At 38.4% G+C, this 26,040-nt stretch overlaps 2 protein-coding genes across 4 annotated transcripts in view; one reads left to right on the forward strand and one right to left on the reverse strand.

The window, feature by feature from the left end:
- The first annotated feature begins 325 nt into the window (after positions 1-325).
- On the forward strand, positions 326-13,152 carry sppl2 (signal peptide peptidase-like 2). 2 transcript variants are annotated; one of them, XM_079818693.1, is made up of 15 exons: positions 326-519; positions 2,428-2,544; positions 2,713-2,895; positions 2,974-3,063; positions 3,176-3,315; positions 3,436-3,578; positions 3,678-3,774; positions 3,857-3,973; positions 4,047-4,128; positions 4,215-4,289; positions 4,385-4,447; positions 4,530-4,629; positions 7,520-7,597; positions 7,774-7,934; positions 11,592-13,152. In XM_079818693.1, the coding sequence occupies exons 1-15, from the start codon at positions 472-474 to the stop codon at positions 11,763-11,765; spliced, it is 1,668 nt and encodes a 555-aa protein (XP_079674819.1). In that variant the 5' UTR covers positions 326-471; the 3' UTR covers positions 11,766-13,152. The 2 variants fall into 2 exon arrangements, 1 of the variants encoding a protein (XP_079674819.1); XR_013816647.1 differs by having other exon boundaries at positions 371-519; positions 7,774-8,009; positions 11,592-12,950.
- A 1,249-nt stretch (positions 13,153-14,401) lies between these two features.
- arhgef18a (rho/rac guanine nucleotide exchange factor (GEF) 18a) overlaps positions 14,402-26,040 on the reverse strand; it is a 40,769-nt gene continuing 29,130 nt past the window's right edge. The window contains exons 16-21 of one of the 2 annotated variants that reach the window (XM_079818673.1): positions 18,259-18,306; positions 17,612-18,088; positions 17,193-17,451; positions 16,963-17,064; positions 16,635-16,727; positions 14,402-16,348 (exon numbers count right to left, since the gene is read on the reverse strand). In XM_079818673.1, the coding sequence (XP_079674799.1) occupies positions 16,230-16,348; positions 16,635-16,727; positions 16,963-17,064; positions 17,193-17,451; positions 17,612-18,088; positions 18,259-18,306 (1,098 nt within the window). In that variant the 3' untranslated portion in view covers positions 14,402-16,229. Of the gene's footprint in view, positions 16,728-16,962; positions 17,065-17,192; positions 17,452-17,611; positions 18,089-18,258; positions 18,307-26,040 lie in introns of both variants that reach the window. The other variant, XM_079818674.1, reaches the window with a different exon arrangement.

Below are 26,040 nucleotides of genomic sequence, written 5' to 3' on the forward strand. Positions count from 1 at the left end.
ACATAGACCGGTCTCAAGTTCAAGGCGACAGTCCAAACAGTGAATCTAATCTAAGAAAAAGTTAACTTCAAGTGGCAGTGGTGGCACATAATAAATAACTTATTTGTTACTGGATAAGGTCCACATGTTTAAATCAGTATACCAATGTTTATTTTTATTTTTTATTGATGCTCAAAACAATACACAAGCAATAACAGAATACCAAAAAAACTGCGTATGTACATTAACCGTAGAAAATGACGTTACTAAGGAATGACAAATTTGGACTTTATGAAGTGAAGGCGGGACCAAATCTGGATTGATTATAGTGAAAGCCAATAGGCCAAGAGTGAATGTTCGGAAGTAGCCAATCGTCAACGTACTGCAAAATGTAGGCGGGGTATGCGTAAACAGCTGATAGTTGAGTCTGAGTTCTGAGGAGGAGGGCAGTGCCAGTGCGGATTGGGGAGACGACAACAACATTCAGGCATCATGAGATTTTTGTCAAGTCTCCTTTGGGCAGCTCTTCTGGTCAAACAGGTAAGACACAAGAAGACACCAAGAACCTGTTTGCCTTTTGGTTGGTTTCTCAACAGGACTGTACCCCGTTTGTTTTATTAAAAAAAAAAAAAAAAGGTGACTAGCTACATGCTATGTACGATTAGCTTTCGGTGGACTTCAGTAGGGATGTGCTCGTGCATGTTTGGGGCCCGCGCGGCCGAGTCCTCTCGCAGTCCTGTTGACATGACACTGCTACTGCGAAACACTTATACAACACTGATCAAACAAGCGGCAAACTGTCATTTTTGCTTGATCAGCATTAATAGCAAGCCTTTATTTTAATGTGATTTATTTATTTTGCAAGCAATGAGACCGTACCCTGGAAATGTCAGTAATTTTACCCGAAGACGAATGTAAACATGCTACATCAAAACCGCTTTAGTTGGTAAACCGTAAGTTACTTTACCATATTTATTACCAAAATTATATTATATTTATATGTAAAAAAGTATGTATGTATATATATATATGTATATATGTATGTATGTATGTATGTATGTATGTATGTATATATATATATGTATATATGTATATATATGTATATGTAGTGTATTCTTTTTTCTTAGTAGTTATGCACATTGGAGTATTCTGCTCATTCCATTTAAGGTTATTTAGTTCATGTGTTAACCTGATGGTGTATTTGTGTGGGTCACAATGAGCTCTGTCTTTATGCAATTATTGTCCAGTTGCTGGAAAGGCCAATTATGATGTTTCATATCATACCACCTGTGTTATTATCAGTCCATTTTACATTAACAAACACATCTATCTATCTAGGGCTGGGAGGTAGTGAGTGTCTCCTCCTCAGATGAGAAAATTATAAATATTACAAAAATAAAACAATGTAAATATTACAAAATGTGACATTAAAAAGTGCAAAAGTCATTCGTTTTTATAAACTAACACTATCCAACAGCGACACCCGCAGGTGAAGTTACAGCGGAAGGCTTGCCTCCCCTGAGCCCATTGACTTTTAACAGACCCCACAAAGCGTGCTGTGAGTTTGATGGGGGTTAATTGAGAATGAATGGGGGGAAAGTGACGTGAGAGGAAGCAATACCTTCATCATGCTGATTGGATATGAGTGGTTCGTAATCCCGCCTCTTGTTTTCGTGCGCTTTCTGAAATCAGCCTGAATGAAGACAATGATGGCGTTAATGGGGAGACTAAATTAAAAAGTAATCAAACAACTCAGCCACTTATATATCACAGCTTTGTCACGTCAAAATCAAAATTGAAATGGCCTGAAAATATGACAGGTTTTTTTAGTGAGAAATCAGCTTGGTGAAATTAAAGGTACATCTTTGTGTCTGTGTGAAAAAATTTGTAAAAACACTAACTTGATTAAATTTATACTTAGTTTTAATAAATAGTGCATTACATAGTTAGTGTAAAAATACAGAATATAATTGTATTTGGTTTCTTGTATTTATGTAATGTTTATTTAACCGGGAAAATTAAGTGTAACAGGGACATAAATTTACATTTGAAATATATAAAATATGATTTGCCTCCTCATTTTAAAACACCATTGAACACCACTGACATATAAATAAATAGTGAAATCTATTAAGAAAATTAATAACATTTCAGTACACTAAAGCAACACAACACGTAGTCCTGCTTTTTTCCCCACAAAAAAATGGATAGCAAATGAAAGTCAAACTTTTTGTAATTAGAATACATAATTCACTGTACGTTTCTCTATATGAATTTTATACGTTTTTAAAAGCTTTATGCAAGTTTGTCCCACCTCTCCTGTCACCTTCAGACTTTCACACATTTCTTTCCTATTGTCAGTTTTTCCCTCTTTGAGTTTGCACAGCAAGGAGGAAATGTCCAAACCTGTTAACCAATAACCTGAGCATTATCCATTCTGATTCACAGGTTTTAGGTGAATATGGCATGGCACATTTCAGTGATTTGGGGAAGAGTAAAGGCAAAGATTACTGCATATTCTTCAACTCTCAGTGGGCTCGACTACCTCAGGACCTCAGTAAAGCAGTTAGTAGCAATTTACATTACACTACACACACACACACACACACACAAATAGATTCAGATTGTAATAAAACAAGGCCTCATTCCCAACAGAACCCCTGCTGTATCTGAAACTGCAGTGTACAATTCATTATCACATTGCTGGCACTCATTCACCCTTTGTTTTTTCAGGCACGGCTGCAGACTTACGATCTCACCACCTCTGTACTGTGCTCCCCTTCTGATGTACCCGAGGGTGGCTTCCCGAACAGCATCCCGATGGTGATGAGAGGAAATTGCACTTTCTATGAAAAAGTCAGATTGGCTCAGATCAATGGTGCCAAGGGAATACTGATCGTCAGCAAAGATAGACTGGTAAGACTTTAACACTATTAATGTCATTAAAACATTTCACATGAGTCACAAAAAAGCTCATTTGAACATGCTTTACAGACTCCACCCTCAGGCAACAAGTCCCAGTATGAGGAGATCGGCATCCCTGTGGCATTGCTAAGCTATAAAGACATGCTGGACATCAGTAAGGTAATTTTTCATAAGAGCAGTTTGTCTTTGGACTGAAATTGCCCAATTAAAATCACTTCGACACACATCAGATTGAAATTACAATTTCTTTCTCTCTTATATCTGTCTCTAGATGTTTGGGGAGAAACGACAGGTGGCCATGTATGCGCCGCATGAACCGGTGGTGGACTACAACATGGTGCTCATCTTTCTGATGGCAGTGGGCACAGTGGCTGTCGGTGGATATTGGGCTGGCAGCAGGGACATTAAAAAGTAAGAATTGAGCACATGCAACCTGTGCCTCTGCGGCTCACAATGTTACAAGATAAATAAGAAATAAAGCAGACAGCCTGCAGAATTTATTCAACTAAACCCACATCTGTGTGCCGGCAGACGTTACATGAAGCACAAAAGGGATGACGGTGCAGAGAAACAAGACGAGGAGATCGTTGACGTCACCCCTATCATGATTTGTGTGTTCGTGGTCATGTGCTGCTCTATGCTGGTGCTCTTATATTTCTTCTATGATCAATTGGGTAAATACAATTTTTTTTTAAAGTATTTCCGTTTTTCATCAAACTGTGTACTTCGGTTGAACTTGATGATTTGATTTATTCCTCGCATTTCTCTCACAGTGTATATGACCATAGCAACGTTTTGTCTGGCATCTGCCGTCGGTCTGTATAGCTGTCTTTGGCCTTTTGTCCGAAGAATACCATTTGGGAAATGCAGGTCAGTGATGTGCATGAGAAAGACAAGATAAGATTCTTTCCTTTTGGCTTTCTTTTGAAGGAGATGGTTTGTTTGTTGACAGGATACCTGAGAATAACTTGCCATACTGCCACAAGCGGCCACAGGTGCGCATGCTGATCCTTTCAGCCTTCTGTATAGGAGTCAGCGTCACTTGGGGAGTTTTCCGCAACGAAGACCAGTAAGAATAGTGAAAACCACTTTCATTTTTTCAGCATTATTACGGTATCTGATGAAAAATCATGTCCCCCTAGGTGGGCGTGGATACTTCAGGATACGTTAGGCATCGCTTTCTGTCTCTACATGCTGAAAACAATCAGGCTGCCTACTTTCAAGGTGAGTTTAATATCCTGGTGAATTCTGACGATTACTTTAGCGTTTGGAGATGATACATTTCATACTTCTTTATCTTCTCATTGTAGGCCTGCACTCTGCTGCTGGTCGTGCTGTTCGTGTATGACGTGTTTTTTGTGTTCGTAACACCACTCTTAACGGAGGTACAAGGCTCTTCTTAGTTTAGTTTTTAACATTTAAAACTGATGCAGAATAGAATTTTATATTCTTTAGCATATTTGTATATTGTTCCATGCAGAGTGGGGAAAGTATCATGGTTGAGGTGGCAGCTGGTCCCTCTGATTCCTCTACTCATGAAAAGGTAGGAAGGTGTTTTTTGATAAATTGAAATATATTTTTGTAATATTTTGTGGTGGCAATTTTGGCATCTTTGTCTTCATTAGCTTCCCATGGTGCTGAAAGTGCCCAGGCTAAATTCGTCTCCTCTAGTGCTGTGTGACCGGCCCTTCTCTCTCCTGGGCTTTGGGGATATCTTGGTACCAGGTAACGTCACTACTGTTGTTGCATCAGCTGCACGATGAACAGATTTCCAGGGTTCATGAAAAGAAAGTGATGATGCACCGAAATAATTTTTTTCCCAAAACCGAAAGTTTTAATTTAGCTGAAAATGAAAAATAATGTGTAGGTACAGGGCTCCAGACTAACTTTTTTCACTAGGAGCACAGTGGCCCCCAACTGAAAATGTTAGGGGCACAACCAGAAAATGTAGGGGCGCACACTTTAAATCAACATGCTAAATACTTTGATAATACAGGGCTCCAGACTAACATTTGAGAGCAGTGGCACCAGCAGGAAAATGTATCCTACGGTTAATTTAATCATAAAATTACTATTGTTTTGTTAATAAGTGCAGTTACTAATAATAGTACATGTTTGTTTATTGGAAATTTAACAGTGAAGCGCTGAGCTTGAATTGTTATGCAGAAAAAAATTAACTTTTATTAACAACAATGTGCAAAAACCTCATTTTTATAAGGAAAATTTTAATATTCCACTCTTATTAAATGTACTATTGTTCTTCTATAATATCACATTGAACAAAAAGGAACACTCTTTACTCACAATTTGAAGAAAAGTTTTAGTTTTTCATAAGACTTTGTGACTTCCTACTTTTTTCCATACATTAAGGAGTGGAAATGTCTAATAAGTAAAATAAGTGCTCCTATGCCACCCTCTACTGGTTAAAGTGTTTTATTTTTTGCCATAAAGTGGCCACACTTTTACAAATCATCACACTAAAATAATATTAAAATGGTATAATATTTAGAGCTTTGAAGTGCTGGAAAAAGTGTGAAACGCTTGAAAAGTGCTTGAATTTCACTCTCAAAAGGTTGTACGAACCCGGAGATGAATAAAGTAAAAAAAAAGAAAAGGAAAAGAAAAGAAAACATTCAACTATTTCTTCCACAATACCATTGGGTGTTACTACATTAAATCCATGGTGAATGTTTATGATTTGTAGACTGAAACCCCTGAATGTTTCTCCTGGTCTCCACGTCAGCTCTGTTTGATCTGATATCTGTGGTTTAACAGAGAATTCTGCACCAAACGCTTCCCACTAGGTCTCGCAGTAGCGATGTTATTAATACTGAGGTGAATTCAAATGCTTTCTCACTGGATCTCCCAGCGCTGTTTAGTAACGGTGTCGCGTGATCGAGATCGGCCCATGTATGAGCTCGCGCTGCCGTCCATCCATCCATCATCTTCCGTTTATCCGGGGCCGGGTCGCGGGGGCAACAGTCTAAGCAGAGACGCCCAGACTTCCCTCTCCCTAGCCACTTCCTCCAGCTCTTCCGGAGGGACCCCCGACCGCATTACTGCAGAAGCTGCACCGATCCGTCTGTCGATCTCCCGTTCCATCCTTCCCTCACTCGTGAACAAGCCCCCAAGATACTTGAACTCCTCCACTTGAGGCAGGAACTCTCCACCCACCTGAAGCGGGCAAGCCACCCTTTTCCGACTGAGAACCATGGCCTCGGACTTGGAGGTGCTGATTCTCATCCAAGCCGTTTCACACTCGGCCGCAAACCGTCCCAGTGCACGCTTAAGGTCCTGGCTTGAGGAGGCCAACGCGACAACATCATCTGCAAAAAGCAGTGACGAAATCGCGTGGTCCCCAAACCGAACACTCTCCGACCCTTGGCTGCGCCTAGAAATTTTGTCCATAAAAATTATTAACAGAACCGGTGACAAAGGGCAGCCCTGCCGGAGTCCAACATGCGCCGGGAACAAGTCTGACTTATTGCCGGCAATGCGGACCAAGCTCCTGGTCTGGTCGTACAGGGACCGAACAGCCCTAAGCAGGGGGCCGCCGACCCCATACTCCCAGAGCACCCTCCACAGGGTGCCACGAGGAACACAGTCGAATGCCTTCTCCAAATCCACAAAACACATGTGGATTGGTTGGGCAAACTCCCATGAACCCTCCAGCACCCTGGAAAGGGTATAGAGCTGGTCCAGTGTTCCACGACCGGGACGAAAACCACACTGTTCCTCCTGAATCCGAGGTTCCACTATCGGCCGAAGTCTATGCCAGGGTACTGGAGAGTAGAATTTCTTGGTGCTCCCTCTTTTCAAGAAGGGGGACCGGAGAGTGTGTTCCAACTACAGGGGGATCACACTTCTCAGCCTCCCCGGGGAAAGTCTATGCCAGCTCGCGCTAGCACAGCTCAAACGAGTAGCGTGGTTCCGTTCCGCTTTCGTTTCGTTTATCATATGTAACCGAAATGCCAGCTCTTATCAGTTGGGCACCACGGTGGTTGCACCAGTGCGACGTCCAACGACGTCGCACCAGCAGGAAAAAAGGTCGCAAAATGCAACCATTTAGTCGCAGTCCGGAACCCTAAGGTCATTGAACTTGGTATTCTGTATTGTGTCGTGTTAGGTAATAAATTAAACTAGTTTTGGGAAAGTTCTTCGCATCGAGCTGCCTCTCTATCTTTAGCCGAACTAATTTTACATCATTCTACTTTAGCATCCTTTTTGGTCATGGTAAAGTGTGTCCACACTGCTGACATGTTTACCTGTTTAAAAGTTACTGCGGTTAGTGGTTTTGCCCTGCACATCTAATTTGACTTTTGACTAATTTTTCCATTTTGGATTTATATTTTTGGTTGTTGGAATTTCTGTGCATCACTAAAAGAAAGAGGAAATATTAGGCAAAAATGTGTCTGGCTCTGGTTATCAATTCTGATAAAAAGATGTTATTTAGGATATGAAAAATCTTCAAATATACAATGCTTGTATCTGAATTCTTTGATTTTAAGAAAAGTTATTGAAATCAAACTCTTCCTCAAGATCCTTCTGTTTTTTTCTCTTTTTTTTTTTTAATAATGACAACAACAATATCTTCCTTTTCATTTTGTTTCCTCAGGTCTGCTTGTAGCATATTGTCACAGATTTGACATTCTCATGCAGACTTCTCGGATATACTTTCTGGCCTGCACTATTGGTAAGACATTGACGACCTTTTAAATTCAGCTATGTATGTGGTAATGCACTGATGGACACTTTGGAGCATTATTTCTGCTTTCATGCTTTCATTCAGTTGTTTAGTATCTTTATAGGCATGTACAGAACACCGTGATTATCATTTAAAGATTGTGAATGTGATCTCTGTTTGTTTAGGCTACGGCATTGGTCTTCTCATCACATTTGTGGCTCTGGCTCTGATGCAGATGGGTCAGCCTGCCCTCTTATACCTGGTGCCTTGCACGCTCCTCACCAGCCTTGCGGTGGCACTGTGGCGCAAGGAGCTGCCTTTGTTCTGGACAGGAAGTGGATTTGTGGTGAATACCAGTTTGATATGAGTGCCTTCTTCGATCGGCAAAGTTCTAGGGTTATGTACAGTTACTAGAATAACAGTTGAGTAAAACCACCCACGTGTTTTTGTTCCGCTCTTATTTTGCTCTCATTTTTACTGTGGGTGTCTTCTTTTTATGAAAGGAGGGGTTCGGTGTCAACCTGTACCTTAGGAATAAAACTGTAATTGACTATTATATATATATATATTATATAACTGAAGACTTCAGATGCAAAAACCTAGGTCCGACATTTTTCTTTTAAATGAGCATTTTTGTTTTTAATTTTACTCTTATCAGTGAAATTTTTGAAAATAAGGCATGACAATAACTGACTAATAACCTTTTCATTGCCATTAAAGTCAAATTACTGAATCTAAACATAGGAACCTGATAAAAATGTTCATTTTAAAGAAAAACGTCAGTCGGACTTTTTGCATCTGAAGTCTTTAATTGTTCTTAAAGGGTTAGCCCACCCAAAAATGTTAATTGTCATCAATTACTCATTCATGTCGTTCCAAACCCATAACACTTTCCCTCCTTAGGCCCCGATCACACAGAACGTGTTTTTCAGGTTTGAAAACGCAAGGCACACCACACTGCCTTTTTGGGTTGACGTTTTTTCATTTCGATAATTGCAGTGCGCTGCGTTTGTTTTGTTGGTGTTTCTAGGCAACCCCCGAATCAGCTGTGCTGTCAGTCTAATCAAGATAACCGTCACCACAACGGAAGGCCCGCCTTTCCATTCGTTCGATTGGACAATGAGTTAAACAGCAGGCGGTTAAAACGCGAGGCGCACAAACAGCGCGCATAACGCTCACTACCAACAGAAAACTATTATTAAAAAGGCGCCTCTCACTGCAAAAACGCGTTCTGTCTGATCAGGGCCTTAGAGTGCATTAGTTCCCGCCCCCTTTTTCAGCAGCGCTGGTTCCGGAAGTGTTTTTTTCCCCCATTAATTTTTCCCATAGGGAGTGTTAAAAAAAGGTCTTTGTTAAAGAGTTAAGCCATGAACCAAGCCAACCTTCTACAAGATGAATCATAACATTACCAACTTTGATTTGAAGCAAAAACGTTTTTGAAAATCGGAAAAAATGACAAAGGTACAGGACTGTGTACACAGCGGCTTTAGTGAGGGAAAGAACTACAATCCCATGAAGCATTGCGAACAGCATAATCAAATAAAAAACAACAAATTTTGATATATAAATACCATGGATTAACATCCTCGTAGCTCACAGTAGGTCTGCCTTTAAAGGTTTATAAGTTATCGTTATAAATCAATTTCCCTATGGAAATGAATGGAGTTTTTTTACTTTCAGAACCCGACCTGACTCTATTGAAAGTCTCATCACCCAAAAATGTGACTCTTCAAAACATTCACAAAAAGGTCGTAAAAAGGAAATCGATATGAATCGAGCAGTTTAATCTTAGTCTTCTGAAGAGACACGATTGCTTTATATGATGAATAGATTTCTTTAGGCTTTTATTTTCATATAAACATTGATCAGCGAACATGCATAGAGTACTCAAATATGGTAAATAGAAGCTCAATCGTACTTGTTTGACGCACAAGAACAAACCATTGGTTCTCACATGTCAGGCAAGCATGCTTGAGCTTCTGTTTACCAAATTGTGTTCTGTGATTAATGTTTATATGTGGATAAAAGCCTAAATTAAATCTATTCATCATATAAAGTGATTGTGTCGATTAAACCACTCGATTCATATCGATTTCTTTTACAATCTTTTTATGAATGTTTTGAAGCGTCTAATTTTTTGGGTGAAGTCACTTTCAATTAGCCTGACAAGCCAGACCCACATCAAGATGTTGGGTCTGGGAACTAACCATTGGCAGGGCTCAATCCGAGGGGCGGGATAAACGGTTGTCTTACAAATTCCCTCTGCACGCAATAGGATAGCGCTACAACCAACCAGAGCAACGAAGAAGGTGAAGCGGAGCTAGTTGATAGATTCAACTTTTGCCGTATCCGGTCGGCAAAACTCTGAACACATCTTCCTTTTATGACTTCAGTCCCGTTCTTTGTTCTTTTCTCAAAGAAAAGCTTAACTCCAAAGTCTTCCAGAGTCGCGGCCAAAGCCGATTTGAAATACCGCCGTTCGCCAGCTTCTTTGTTTACATGTAGCACGCGGAACCGCAGCAACTCTGCCGTCATTATGTTAAGCCCGCCTACCGACTCTATACACGATGTGATTGGCCTGACCAGAGTTTGGTTTTTCTGGCTCGCAAGCCAACGGAGAGTTGCTGGACTACCCTGGCTGCAAATTAGATTTGCTGCCGCTAGGGTGCGTCTAGATTTCTAGGCTAACTTTCAATAGGACAGAAATGGAAAAAAAAAATATCTTAATTTATGTTTTGAAGATGAACGAAATGAGAGTGAGTAATTGATGACAAAATGTAAATTTTTTTGGGTGAATTATCCCACTATCACACAATCAGCCATTTACGTTCATTGATTTCACAGGCATTTGTTTAAAGATTTTTAGAAACGTCTGCGGCATAGATCCCAGAGATCCTGAATGGAAACTCTACCTTCTGTAGTAAAAGATTTTACAGGGATTTTGAAGACTTTAGACAAATGCCTGTTTGACTGAATTTATTAAATCCAGTTTTTCTCTCTCTAAACCACAGTAACAGGAAATGCTGTGCTACAGACTGATATACATGAGTTAAAACCACTCGCTATGGGTTGATAAACACCACATCTCTCCTTTAGGTCTGGTAAGAGATCTGTGTACTGGAAGAGGGCTTATGTTTCCTTTCCTCAGCTCTATAGCTAACAGTGCTTTTGCTTTTAATCTAATAATCGGCCTGGAGATGTGTTGGTCTTGAGTTGATCTATGGTGATTTTCTGTATGATGTAAAAGAATCACATCTGTCTCTTGAGTGTTCGCTCCTTCACTAAGTCATAGATCAGAAACTATTTTCTCATTTGCACTTCTCAGTGAAGTGATTCTAACATGTTTCTTCTGCTTCAAATTGCAATTCCATTGCCATTACTGTATATATTTATTTAAACACTACCAAAAGGGGCCAGTAAGTGTCTTACGCTCACCAAGGCTGCATTTATTTGAGATATATATATATATATATATATATATATATATATATATATATATATATATATATATATATATATATATATATATATATATATATATATATATATATATATATATATATATATATATATAACTTTTCTATTTTAATATATTTTAACATGTAATTTATTCCTGTGATGGCAAAGCTGAATTTTCAGCATCTTTAATCCAGTTTTCAGTGTCACATGATCCTTCAGAAATAATTCTAATATGCTGATTGGCTGCTCAAGAAACAATTCTTCTTATTTTTTTGTTAAAAATAATTTGTGGAAACCGTAATATGTTTTTCTAGGATTCTTTGATAAATAGAAAGTTAATAATTTATTTGAAATAGAAATCATTTGTAACATTATACAGGTCTCAATCACTTTTCAATTTAATGTGTCCTTGCTGAATCTCTTAATAATTTCTTTAAAAAAAAAAAAATCTTACTGACCCCAAGCATTTATGTAGAGTGTATATAATTTAATTTAATTTAATCAGAATTAAATTAAAATGTTCCGTCTCTCGTTTCTTCCTCAGCCTCCTCCGATAGTCATGGAACAAATCAACTGTACTCAAACACCAGGACCGTCCACAGATGAACCTCAGTCCAATCCGGAGCCCCCAGACTCTGAAACGACCAATCAGAGCGCGGACCCTCCCCCACCAGCCCAAGTGGAAGTTCCGCATCTTACAGATGCATCTACTTCATAAAAACAAAAGACTGGGAAGATGCTAATTTCTTTTTCCTTTTTTTTGAAGTCAGTTATATATCTGACCATATATGTAATAGACTTGAGCAGTATGAACATTTCCGCGCACTTGTTTTAAGCCTTTGAAATTGTACAGTCTGTTTTTGAACGAAAAAAAAAAACACAAGGAGGAGACACAACACCTGCTGTGCTTCATCCGACTTGTTTCAAGTTTACGTTTGATGGTATTAGGAGGGTGTCGAAGGGACAGCTTTTATCTTCTTCACAAGGATTTCAACTCTGTGTTCATTTTGTTCTCTCTCTCATCCTCTTTTTCTCGGAGTGTCTCAGTAAATGAAACCAAGTGCAGCTAGACATTTTAAAACAAATGTCAAGAAAATTCAAGACAGCTCACTGAAAATATTTCTATTTAGCTTCCAGTCGTTAATGCGTTACTGACGGGTTCTGTCCTTTTCACAACAGCGCTGAAATATCACATCCTTTAAAATACGGTGCTAATAAGGACCGAATGAACTAAAGGTGTTGGGAAGAGTTTCATCCCTAGTTCCGAGATGCGAATGCTGTGGATTGATAAGATTAATCATTTATATTACGCTATGCTGTATAATTAAGAGCAGTACTGTTATACAAAGCCACATATTTTAACAAAAACGTCCTTAATGGTTTGGAATGTGACTTCAACTTGCTTTGAAATGGGTCAGATTCATATGCTCATGGCTTATTTAAAAGTATTATATTTAGAATTAGCTGTTTGCTTGATGGAAGGGACGTTTGAGACTGAAGTGCATTTCTAAAACAAGTGCAGTTTTTAAGGATCATTTCCTGGCCATCTGTTGAGTGACAGTCCTTCTGTTTTATAGTAGGAATTTTGTATTCATGGTACTTTTTAAAAGTTGTTTTTCCAGTGTAAAGCACTGATATGACTTTCTGTGTATGATTTAACAATCTGAAGTTTCACCAAGTTTATTTATGAAGTTTGTGTCACGTTGTCGTCTCATTGAAATCTTTTTGACTTGGGTACACCGTGATGGTGTGGAATAACTTGGACAAGTTTTCATCAAAATCTGTCCATTACTACTCCCGCAGTCTGGAGGCTGTGTCAGATCTTAAGTTGTGTATGCTGAAAGCCTGATTTTGAAACGTTGTTGAGTGCATATATTAAAGGTTAATGCATTACGCTATATACACAGTGTATTGTGGTGTTTTAATATGAGATCACTTGCGGAATATTTGATCGCTGGTAAAAAATGTGTTGTAAAATACTGTTCATGGGTTCTTGGCATTTTCCTCCCACATTGAAAAGTAATGAGCAAAGTGTAGTAGTATGGACTAACTCTGAATTCTAACTCCAGGCTAATGTTGTATGGAATTCCAAAGCTGACAATATTAAAAATAAATGAATACATAAATAAATATACAAATAAATGTAAAAAAGCAAAAATAAATAAATATACATAGAAAAGCAAAAAAATAATTATTTATACATTTATTTCCTTATTTATGTATATATTTATTATTTTATTTATACATTTATTCATTTCTATTTTTATTTATTTCCACATTTATACACGTCTTTAATTTTTACATTTACGTGTTTCTACATTTATTTATTTCTACATTTATTTGTCCGTAGGGTAATGAGGAGGGCGTGGTTTACCTCAGACATAGCAATAGAGTAGACACTGCAAACTAACAAGTGGTGAAAAAGGTGACATGTTTCCGAATTAAATACTTGGTTTGGTAGTGTAAATATATTTATTCTGAAGCAAAATTCTCCTCAGAGTTATATAAGCTTTTACATAGGCTACTTAAATCTTAAAAGTTATTTACTTTATAAACATTTTTTAACCTTATTAAATGTACCGGTATGCACCATCTTTCATGTCAAATTCTTACATTTTATCAATAAATTCAGTTATAATAAGACACTAGGCTATAGGGCTGTTACCAATCAAATTAAATCATTTACAGTGAACAATTACAACAAATAATGTTATGAGATTGATGTTTTAAACGTTTGAATATACAAATAAGAAAAAATTCAATATATTAAACATGAAACTAAACCGCCAATAGGTGGCAGCAAGTGACCGTCTTAATGAGTGAGTCATTGAGTCGTTCATTCAAACGATTCATTCAAAACACTGAATCATTCAGTAACAAAACACCGCGCTGAGTGTTGCTTGCTTTCCTTTGAAAGAGGAAGTCTGAAATGGAACAAAAAGTCTCTAAAATGTAAGTAACTTAATATTAACTAGGCTACTTGTTTATTGAACCACAACATTCAATGTAACATTTGCAATCGTGTTGATATTCAGCAAAACCGCTCCCTTAGTCAACTCCTAAGTTAAAGTCCCTTAGTCAATATCATAAGTTATAAATAAAACTCAAACTTTTTACCTCAGTATGTGTCTTCTGTGAGTTTATAGTGCTGTTCCTTTGTTTTGATTTCTCCACGAATGTCTCTCTCAGGCAGACTTTGCCACTATCCCCTTATCCCCTGTGTTCATTCATGATTTATTTCGTGCTGTAAGTTAAAGCGGAGGTGAGTGGTCTCTCACTCCAGTCTATGGGAAATTAGCCCATTTCCAATTATTATTGTGAAGTTAACAAATGCTTTTATATTTATTTATTTTTAATATCGGCAGCTTTGGAATTTCATAGTGTTGAACTGTAAAACCAAGGTTACATTTTTTTTTTTAAAAAGCAGATTTTTTGTCTCAAACAATTGTGCATAAAATGATACTAGGCCAAATTGCACAATGATGAACACGCACAAAAAATTAGGCACTTCAATCAAAGGTTGTCGAGAGAGCTTTCTTAAGTTAAATTAACTAATTTCAGAAGACTAAAATGACCCTCCTGCCATATAAGAGAACGGTCTTTCAAGAATGGCCATGCAGCTCTTTTTCATAAAATACAAGCGCAAAGGGTTCTTTTCAAGACACAATTTTCTAGGACATTTCGAGTCAATTTACAGTATGTGCCCAATACGATGCGTATAATACTTGAGAGTGACACGACCTATATCTATTGTGTTTATGTTTTGCTGAAATGATATTATTTGATTCAATATTTTTGTATACTGCCAAAAAAATTTGTATTTGTATACAATAATATTTTTGTAGCATAAACTTCAGCAAATCTGCATTTTTTTTTTTGCCCTCTGTAAACAAAACAAAAAAGTTTTTTTTTTTAATGCCTAAAATTATCAAAAGAACTGTGCCTAATAGTAGAGTAATAAATTATTTTAGTAATAACTTGGGCTGCATTCAAGCCATGTTCGATTCGAGATGACAGCACATGACATTCTTAAGCCCCAGTGATCTTTCTGAAGATGGAACATGTTTCACTTCATAAATAAAATGTTTTTTTAACTTCAATTTTATCGTCCAAGTACTAGGAATCCATCTGCCCATGATGAGAAGCAGTCTGAGCTGCTGGCTCTGCTTTACCTTACATATTCATTCGACTAAACGCAGCTTTGGAGGCCTTGTTTTATGTTTATAAGCAAGGATTCAGTCTATTAAACCTGATTTTGGCAAGTACGATAACACTGCAACATTAAAATAATCTGCGTTCGTGTAGCTTATGTAGGCATTCATCTTTTCAACCACACAGCGCGTTATTTCCGTTACAAACATTCAAATAAATCACAGAAGTACTGGGATAAAAGTGTATAAACACTGATATCTCCAGTAGCGATCTAAATAGAGTAAATCACCTTTTGAAAGTGACAATTCAAATAAAGATGGCAGCCAGTAGGTGGCGACAAGTGATGTCTTTATGAGCGAGTCATTGAATAATTCATTCAAACTGATTTTTTTGTGCGATTAATTTAGAGCACATCATGGAAGTTTGGAGTCGCTGACTGTCCCTCTCTTTCTTTTGAATAAATACAAACAATGTGAAGTAAAACTCAGTGCAACAGGTTTTATGTTTGTTCATTTCACTGAGCAAATAGCGAGCACTTATAGTGCAACATTTTCTCTTTGCGAGAACAAAAAAAGCTGTATTTTCTCAGAATTAAAAAAACCCAAATAAATAAAATAGGATTGTGCCATGGTCTACTTACAGTATAAATGAATGAGACAAAACTAAAATAAGAGGTGGTACTTCTACCATTTAGTAGTGAAGAGCATATATCCCCAGTCAAAGAAAAACAAGGTAATTTTTTCCTAAAGAACACTACAAAATATTTGCTCAATTATAACATTATTTTCCAGTTGACAGAAGCGAAACAATGTAAAAGATTCTTTGATCTGTACAGAAAGTGGACAGAAAATTAAAAAGGAAATTTACACTTTAAACCAAAACTAGTTTTTTTTTTTTAAATGTCACAGCGGAGAAGCTCGATTACATAACTCCGGTAAACACTAAGACTTAGCAGTGTAACGCTTGTGGGGCCAAACATCCCTGAAATAAAATCACAATAAATAACTAAAAAAACAGCTTTTTACAGGAATTACAAATTGTTAAGACAAAGACCACTCAGTAAAGCAGAACTGAACAGGATACTGTGATTGTCAGGAAACAGATGGTTTAAAAAAATGCAACAGCCCAAAAACAAGTACTTGACAAGTACTGCCAGGAATGATTCCTCCCAAATAGTTTTTTCACTAACCATGTGACTATTTCCCCCCCAATTAAAAGGTCAAAATAAGAGTAAAAACAGAAATCATGATTACGACTAAAATCTGCATGGTTTCATTTTTTTGATAAAAGCATTTGTGTCAGTGCAGGTCATGTTAGAGAAACAAAATACTCTGCATTCATGTTGTAGTCAGGCAGATCACACAGGGTCATTAAAAGAAATAAATGTCTTCTGCAGGAGCATTGTCTTTGGCTTTATGTTGTCCTGGCAGTGTACTGTGTGTGTTATGATTGTTGTTGTGCTTTCTGATGCCATTTCCTGAATAAGAGGGCACAGAGCTAGAGAACTTCTCTGGAGGCATAAACAAATCTGCAGAAACACCACACAAATTGATTTACTAATCTAGAAACAGGTATGAATGGTTAAAACAGTGCTGCATTTAAGTAATATGAAGATACACCATGTACAAAGAAGTGTTTGAATAGAAGGTTAAAAAGACATCATTAAAAAAAAAAACAGAGGTTTGGAGTAAAAAATATCTCTTAAAATCCTAAGAAAGAAAGAAGCTGTATGTGAGATGAGAGACAGAATAAAGAAGTTTCACCTGGACGAAGCTGGTGGGGACTGTTGGATCTCATGGCTCTTAAACTGCCTCCTTCCTTTCCTGAAACTTTGATGGGAACTAACTGAGACACCTCTATGCCAGCTAAAAGTGGGAGAAGATGTTCAAGTTAAATTAAAATCACCTAAAACTTCCTGATACCTCTTTACCACAGCCCAGAAACGGCATCAGCTAACACTTTAACGTGACGAAGGTTATAAAGCAGTTCTTACCTGCGCTGTTGGTGCGCTGGTGGGAGTTCCTGGGCTTGCTGTGCTTCTCCTTGCCTTTAGGTTTGGCGGCCAGCTTGGTGGGGATCTTCTGTTGGACAGAGCCAGCTTTGTGGAATTGGTTGGTGGTACTAATGAGGTGGATTGGCACTTCTGCTTTAACAGGAGGGCTAGCGATGCTCTCCCTGCGTGGTGGTACCAGGGGAGGCCTCTCTTCAAAGCTGGGAGTAACCACATTCAAAATGGGGTAGGGTGGAGGTAACTAGAGGGAGGAAGGCAAGTTTATGCGCGTACACTTTTATCTGATTTACGAAATGGCACACGTATTAAACACACAAACTTCTAAAATAGTACATGTGCACTAATGTGTAGTACGAAATCTCTGTGGCATTAGAACAAATTATTCTCAGATATGCCCAAACCTGTAACTGTTCAATTTCCAGGGGAAAGGTTGCAGTGTCGGGTATGTTCTCATTCTTCTCATACTTCTTATACTTCTTCTGAGACTGCTCCAGTCTTTCTTTCTCCTTCTCCACAGTACGCATAGCGTCTCGGAGCCGCTCCAGATCCTCCTGGTATTCCACTCTGCACCTGGCCAGTTCCTGTTTATCTTCTGTCAGCCTTTCTTCCTGTTTGCTGCATTCCAGTTCTCTCTCCCTCAGCTCCTTCTCCCTGATCTCTGCCTGCTCCCTCTGCAGTTCTCTTTCCTGCTCCCACTGCACCTGCTCCTGTCGGTGCTGATTCTGGAGCCGCTGGAAGTTGACCAGCTCCTCGCGCTGCTTTTCCAGGTTCCGATGCTTTTCCTTCTCCAGGAGAGTGTTTCCCCTGGGTCGGGACATCAGCTCTTCAATAGTGGCGCGTTGCACCTCAATGTGGCTCTCTTGCTGCTGGACGATGGACTGTGGAAGGAAGGGAACGGATAAAGAAATCAAAGATTAATTTGTGGTAATCTGGATCTACACAGATTCATTTTCTATGTAAAACTATCATAGGCATAGTTGATTGGATATCATTGGATCATTATGAGAGAGAAGCACTACATGAAATGCACACTTAGAGTTTGGATTACCTGAAGGCTGTAAAGTTTCTGAGACAATCTAGTGACAATGTCATAAAGCTGTGGAGATAAAAACAGATTATATTCAATAAAAGTTACATACATAATTAAAGCTGCGAGCAGCGATGACGGGCCCAAGCCGGTGGCACCGCCACGCCGGTGGCATCAGCTTAACTGTGCACGGCAGGCAATATGCATTTAAACAGGAGAATATTTTAGAATCGCTCGAATATGCCACATTTACCGCAGCAACTGGTGCCACTATCACCACAAGCCACACCCATGATGTAATTTAAATCTAGATTAATTAATATCATAGGATAAAATAAATAAAAGTTATATTTTCCTGCTCAAAATTTTGTAAGTCCAGAAGGCCAGTATTTAATTCAAGGTGTTTGTAGTTCTTTTTTACCTATTCACACTAAAGTAGGGATGAAACGGTATGGAAATTTAACATCACGATTATAGTGACCCAAATTATCACGGTTATCAATATTATCACGGTTTTGTTCAAACAAGATGAAAGTGTTCAAAAAGAACAGATGCACACACTTAAAACATTTCAACAAGTTTTATATTTGAAATTAAACAAACAACAAATAACTAAAGCAGCTCTAAGCACTTTTTTAAGCTAGATTCTGTGGGATTTCTTTACTTAATGGCCGTCGTCAATAGCAACGCATAACGCATAAATAATAATAATTTGTCGTAAATATAATCTCTAATATTATCTCTGTAAATATATTCTCAATAAATATTCTCATCAGTGTTCAGCTATGATGCATTTAAATCAAGCATATTTTGTGTTAGAGCCCAAACAGTATCCAAGTGAAATAATGCATATCCATATTTCCATATGATTTGACAGTTTATTTTATTAAATATCAAAATGTGTGCATCATACCTGACACCTAGATGAACACTTTACAGTCAGTTTTATGACTGTCATTCTCTTTAAATGCTAGTGAAGTTTGGTAACGTTATACACGTTTCAATGTTGTATGTAACTTTGCAGACGGTCCCTAACTTCGCCAGCGTTATGCCAGTCATATCAGATGCGCTGTGGTTCTGCTGTGTTTTTTTTAAACCATTTTACCTAAATCACCAAAATAATAAATGTTATATTTACCCATGGCCTTCCCTGTTATACAGAAATGTAATAGTTATCAAACCTTCCTTAACTGCATAAATAATAAATGAAATATAGATGAATCATCATTAAAGCTACAATTTTCTCTGTTCCCGTTGTTCTTTGATGCACATTAATGACAGGCATCATCAGTGCTCCTGTCACTTTAAGAACAGCCGTGGATCTCACGCGCTGTCCCGCGCATCTCATTTCCTCACAACTCTTTAAGTTCATTTAAGACGTTATTTAACTAATTTAAGACTCGAATATGAGAATACTCACAATCCTCTGTGTTATTGTTTGTTCAAGAGCAAAAGAGAACTCGATGTGAGCAGGAAACTGACGCGAGTCTATCTATGCGTCGAGTGTGTGTGTGTGTGTGTGTGTGTCAGTGTCCCTTGATTAGCTGACATGAGACGCATCCACACAGATAGGACACTGACACACACACACACACACACACACACACACACACACACACACACACACACACACACACACACACACACACACACACACACACACACACACACACACACACACACACACACACACACACACACACACACACACACACACACACACACACACACACACACACACACACACACACACACACACACACACACACACACAGCATACCGCAGCATAGCCATACAGTTTAAGTTCACCTACACTTTATATTAATAAAAAGGTTTACAGTGCAAATACTGTTGTTGCATATACTGTGCATAAAATTTGAAAACATTTGCAAAAAACACCACTGTATCATTAAATTTTTTTTAAACCTTTAAGTAACCATTTTTTAAACATCTATAAACATTACATTTACATAGATAGACGGACCAGATATTCCTAACACTTTGGGAATACTTAAGGGTTACTAGTTGTTTTGTAAACTGTCTATAAACATTATCTGGATGGTTATTATAAAGTTGCAACCGATGACTATAATACCTTGTTAAATAGTTAATAAACAGTACCAGTAAAACGTGGGCAGTACCAGTAAAACATGTAAACAGTACCAGTCAAACATGTGGGTTGTCCTGATACTGTACTTCAAAATGTAACAGTGTAAAAATTGCCACAGAATAAAGTAATTGTTCAAGATCTATTGGTAACTCATAAAAATAATGTCATATTTGCATAAACTGTCACTACCGTATATATCCCGACACTAGCACATTAAGATAAGCTATGAAAAAAATCATGTTCCTCTGCCTCTTTCTGGTTAAATAATGTTTATAATAATTGTTAATATAGCATGCTATATTAACTATTCCAGGTTATTTATGCATAGCATAAATAATAGTTAGTAGAGCATGCTATGCCACTTTCATCAAAACCTATTACAAAGCTTTAGCAATCTCATGTCATTCCGTCTTTTCGAAAAAAAAAGTTGCACTAACTGTTCGTTACAAGCAGCATTTGCCGTCAGGCAGGTAACGATAGCTAACATTAACATATTTTTGCTAGCCTACCTGCTGCAAACTTACACTTTTTTTGTACAAGACAAGTAGAGCTATTTTATCCAGTGTAATTTATCACATACCACTATCTTGTTTTTTCTTATCCTCCTCTTCCTTTCTCTATTTTCTTTTCTGGCTTCCTGAAGCATAAAATTCCGCTTAAAATCCGAAGATTTTGTATTTTGCCGCAGCAGAGATCGCGTGGTTGGCTGGCTGCTGTCAGCGACTTCTGAGAGGGGCCCCTTAAGGGGGATCCCGATAACAGTGTCATTGCACTTTACTGCATTGACTATCAATGGGGCGCTCACACAGTTTGTCGTTTCATTTTATTCTTAACCTGTCGCTGTCTTGGGGCCCCAGGCCAGCTCGAGGCCCCAAGCAATTGCTTGGTTTGCCTGCCTTGTCGCGACGGGCCTGCACACACACACACACACACACACACACACACACACACACACACACACACACACACACACACACACACACACACACACACACACACACACACACACACACACACACACACACACACACACACACACACACACACACACACACACACACACACACACACACACACAGAAAGAGAGTTTAAAAAATAACACAACACTGCCACCCTTTAGTGAGGGGAGGGCAGACAGAGAATAAATATTCAGAAGAAATATATTAAATAAAATAAATATATTGATCTGAAAAATAGTATGATTATTTTAAAGCTATTTGGTTACATTTTAATAAAACATTGTTTTAGTATGTTTTTAAACACACACACATACACGTTGTAATACCAGTGTAATACCCATGTCATTATACAAATTTGTGTCCTCATAAATCACATAAACAAGAGAGAGAGAGAGAAACAAGTTTTTTTTTGTCCTGCTTCAAAACTAATACAATGCTGCCATCTTGTGTTCATTGAGGGGAGAGCAGCAGACACAGAAAATATTATTCACAGAAATATTTTAAATAAATAAATATATTCATCTGAAAAATAGTATAGTCATTTTAAATTAATCTAAGTTCAATTACCAAACATACAATCTTAATTTAATTGAAATTAAAATATGATTTTACAAGATATGAGACAATTTCTGTTCCCCTTTTTTGTCCTTATTTAATCCCTCGCCATGGCAACACCGTTTGAGATATCCAATATTCGTTCGCATTTTAGCATCTTCCGTATCTTTGTTTCATGTTGACCGAGTTTGGTGGAGATTGAATAAATCGCCTACGAGGAGAACGTAAAAACTCAGACCCTGAATTACACAAATATTCACCTTAAAACCAAAATATCTGACTTCCTGTTGGTCGGAGCTAATGACTGTAAATTAGAAAGTTGTCCGGCTCGAAGAGAACAATATATGTACCGAGTTTGGTGACTGAAGATAAAACTAACCCCCCCACTTTTGTCAAAAGGTGGCGCTAGAGAGCCCCTCATCCCCGCCCATTTCTGATGCTTTGCCAATGTGTACTGACTGACATCTCTGATGTGTGTATTGAGTTTCAAGCAGTTTCAAGCAATTTCAAGCATGCTAAGAGCCTCAAAACAGCCAAAAGATTATTAAACTTTGACACGTTGCCATGGCAACAGTATTTGAAATTTCAGGAATCCATTTCATACGTCTCTATCTGTCATGTTTTCACATTATACTGATGAAGTTTGAAATAAATCGGGTCAAAATAAGATGGTGATTTAAAGCATTTTTGAAAGTGACACACTTCCTGCTGCCAGTTGGTGGCGCTATAACTTTGACTCACAAAAGTCATATCCATGTGATCGGCCTCTTACAACGAACACACAGCTGAAGTTTCATCCAAATCAGTCAATTTTTGCTGACGTTATAACACACTTCCTGTTTCCCTTTTCTCGCCATAAATTCGTTGCTTCGCCACGGCCAAACCATTTGAGATATCAAAAATCCGCTCGCAATTTAGCATCCTGGATATGTTCTCTTGATGCTGACCGAGTTTGGCAATGATCGAAACAATGGCCTCGGAGGAGTATATTAAATTCCAGAGCATGTGTTTTCAGAACAACCCATAATAGCTCACTTCCTGTTGGGCTGACGCATAACTATGAGCACGAAAGTTGTTCGGCCCGATGAGGTCTATATGTGTACCGAGTTTCATACATGTACGTGCAAGTGTGTTTGATATATGGACCAAGTTTTCAGACCCCACTTTAGGGGGCGCTGTCGAGCCCCCCTGCCACGCCCGGGTACCAGCTTCAGCCCGGCCCTGATGGCCGCGCATTCCGACGCCTGTGCGAAGTTTCAAGAGTTTTCGAGCATGTTAAGTGCCCCAAAAGTACCCGAGAAGTCGAAAAAAACAAAAAAAAAACAAAAAAAAAAACAAAGAATTAAAGCTGCGAGCAGCGATGACGGGCCCAAGCCGGTGGCACCGCCACCCCGGTGGCATCAGTTTAACTGTGCACGGCAGGCAATAGGCATTTAAAATGGGAAAACATAAAAGGACTATGTCAAAGTCATCTGAATTCACCACATTAACTGCAGCAGTTGGTGCTGCTATGACCACAAACCACAACAGCCACATCTATGAGATCAATTAAATTTATATGAATTTCATGTCAGATTATGTCAAAGGTCAAATTGGAATGAGTTCAGAATACCATTCGAATGCTGATGTTGTTTTATTCTAACACTTCTCTTCATGTGTTTTTGAGCTACCTTAGCTACCATTTGTGCACCAATCTTATGCACCATAAAACATGCTTTAATTTCAATATGGGTGGTCCAATAAAAATTTTTTAATAAAAAATGTATAAATGGAGCCAAATCACAGAAACTGCAAAGATGATTTTAATATCAGTGTCAGGTAAGAGTAAGATGCGTGTCTACATTTTATGGAAGTTTATTATAAATAGCCACTTTTATAAAATCATGTGAAATTTATGTTTTAATACATTTATATTATATCAGTAAATAATTAATTTAAAGACATGTGCATCATACGTGATCTTGGCAAACACATCACATGACGTTTTTATTTCAAGTGATAGTTATTTGTGATAGCCTATATGAAAGGGTTAAATTATGATCAAGAGAGAAAGTCACACACACACACACACACACACACACACACACACACACACACACACACACACACACACACACACACACACACACACACACACACACACACACACACACACACACACACACACACACACACACACACACACACACACACACACACACACACACACACACACACACACACAATGATAGAGTGAGAGTGAGGGGGAGGGGAAGGACTGAGAGAAAGGCACACACACAAACTCACAGGGTGAGAGAGAGACCCCCCCCCCCTCCCCACACACACACACACAGATAGAGAGGGGGAAGAGGAAAGACAGGCAGATGGCATTCCATAGACTTAATGGTTTGTATACTGTACAAACTGTACATTCTATCCCCCTACACTACCCCTAAGCCTACATATCGCACACACACACACACACACACACACCATAGCTGTCAACCCTCCCGTTTTTTCCGGGTTTCTCACGTATTTTAGCTCTTTTCCCGCTGTCTTCCCGTTTTAGTATTTTCCCGTAAAATATCCCGTATTTTTACGTTCTGATTGTGTTAACTCAGAACACGCAACTATCTGGTTTAGTGCCAGAAGACGCGAATGAGAAGTCGCGCGCACTGTGAGAAAATTTTCCGTGCACTCATCCGAGAGCGCGCACACGTCTCTCAGCGCGCAAATATTGAGAATGAGGAGATACGTCATGGTCGTGGGCGGAGTCTGGCCCGTACACCATTCCGGGATCCGACGCTATCGGTTGCCAGGGGTAACATTGTAAGAGCGAAACAGAGATCAGAGCAGGAAAGACGGCTCGAGGAATTATCATCGCGGCGTTTAAGCGGAGAAATTACGAGAAAACTTGAAATGGAGAAGAAGAGGTCTCGTACAGGGAGAAACTTACTACCAGCGCCAAGCTGAGGTATTTAGAGAAGCTGATATCAAAAACGTTGACCCATACGAGCTGCCACGGCAGAACTCTTTACCACCTTGCACTGAAATGTTTCTATAAATATATTTCCTGTGCATTCTGAATAATAAATATATCTCCCCACTATCCTGCAGCAGTCCAGTGCTCGTCATCCTTAGCAGTGTTTTTCTCTTACTGATCATATTTTGTACCTGTTGAGTTTATATTTTTAAATTAATTTGACTAAAAATTTAAATGATCGTTTGTGTGCGCTGGTGCTTTTATTCCAGCCTTCTTGAGTAGAATGAATGCTCGGTACGTGCTTTAAATGGATGTAATGTTAACCATGTTAAATATTGAATTAATCTTAAACAGTGATGCACAGTAGAGGAAAATGACAGTCAACTAGGCCTACCTTGAATATTAATTAAGCGTTTTGGGCATAAACATGTTTATAGCATACAGTAAAATGACCGACAATGAAAAATGACAGAATAGTGATCAACATGTTTAATACAAATAAATAAAGGTTCGTATTGATCAAGTGTCTCACACTTCAGCATCGCGCTCACTAGTTAAGACCATGACTGACACCCTGTGGTGAAATAATGGCGTACGTTTACCAGCCGCTGCTTTCTCAGATCGGCTTGGGTGGATTAAAACTTAATGTTCAGTTGAGTTTGGAAAACTATGTACATAGTAATCATCAGAATATCTCTTCTCCAGTCTCTGTCCGAATTCATTACCTGGCGGGCAGACCCCCAAAATGGCGGAAGGGGGGCGGGGCGCTGTGTCGTGACGACATCTCCTCATTCTCAATTGAGTTCTCTTTCAAGTCTTGCTCTTGAATGGACAAACTCACGCAAAAAGTATGTCAACATATTGATGAGTATTCTAGCAGACATAGTCTGTATATGGCTTAAGTAAGCTTTATACAGTCCAGAAAAGACAACGCATATCCGAGGTCTTAAAGGGGCAGTAGCCTTTACTGCTGTCTGTTTAATGTCAAACAAAAGACAAGGGCATCACTCACTGCTCTTGATTGAATAACTTTTGTAAGTTTAATAGGATTAATCTTTAATTTATACAGTCATATATGCAATGTTATTTTACATTTGATCAATTTCTGTAGGCCTACCTGAAAACTAATGTTAGACGTACCTGAAAAACCTGAAAAGCATAGTTTATTTTATTAGTATCTTTGCTCAATAGTATTTATTTGTGCTGCTGCTTGTATT

Source organism: Gobio gobio, assembly GCF_949357685.1.
Source record: "Gobio gobio genome assembly, chromosome: 6".
NCBI lineage: Eukaryota > Metazoa > Chordata > Actinopteri > Cypriniformes > Gobionidae > Gobio > Gobio gobio.

Excerpts from the sequence above, each read along its gene's own strand:
- sppl2 (XM_079818693.1), top strand. The coding sequence starts at position 472 with ATGAGATTTTTGTCAAGTCTCCTTTGGGCAGCTCTTCTGGTCAAACAG. Across the intron at positions 3,316-3,435 it reads GGCAGCAGGGACATTAAAAA|ACGTTACATGAAGCACAAAA; the intron begins GTAAGAATTGAG and ends GTGTGCCGGCAG. Across the intron at positions 4,630-7,519 it reads TGGGGATATCTTGGTACCAG|GTCTGCTTGTAGCATATTGT; the intron begins GTAACGTCACTA and ends TTGTTTCCTCAG.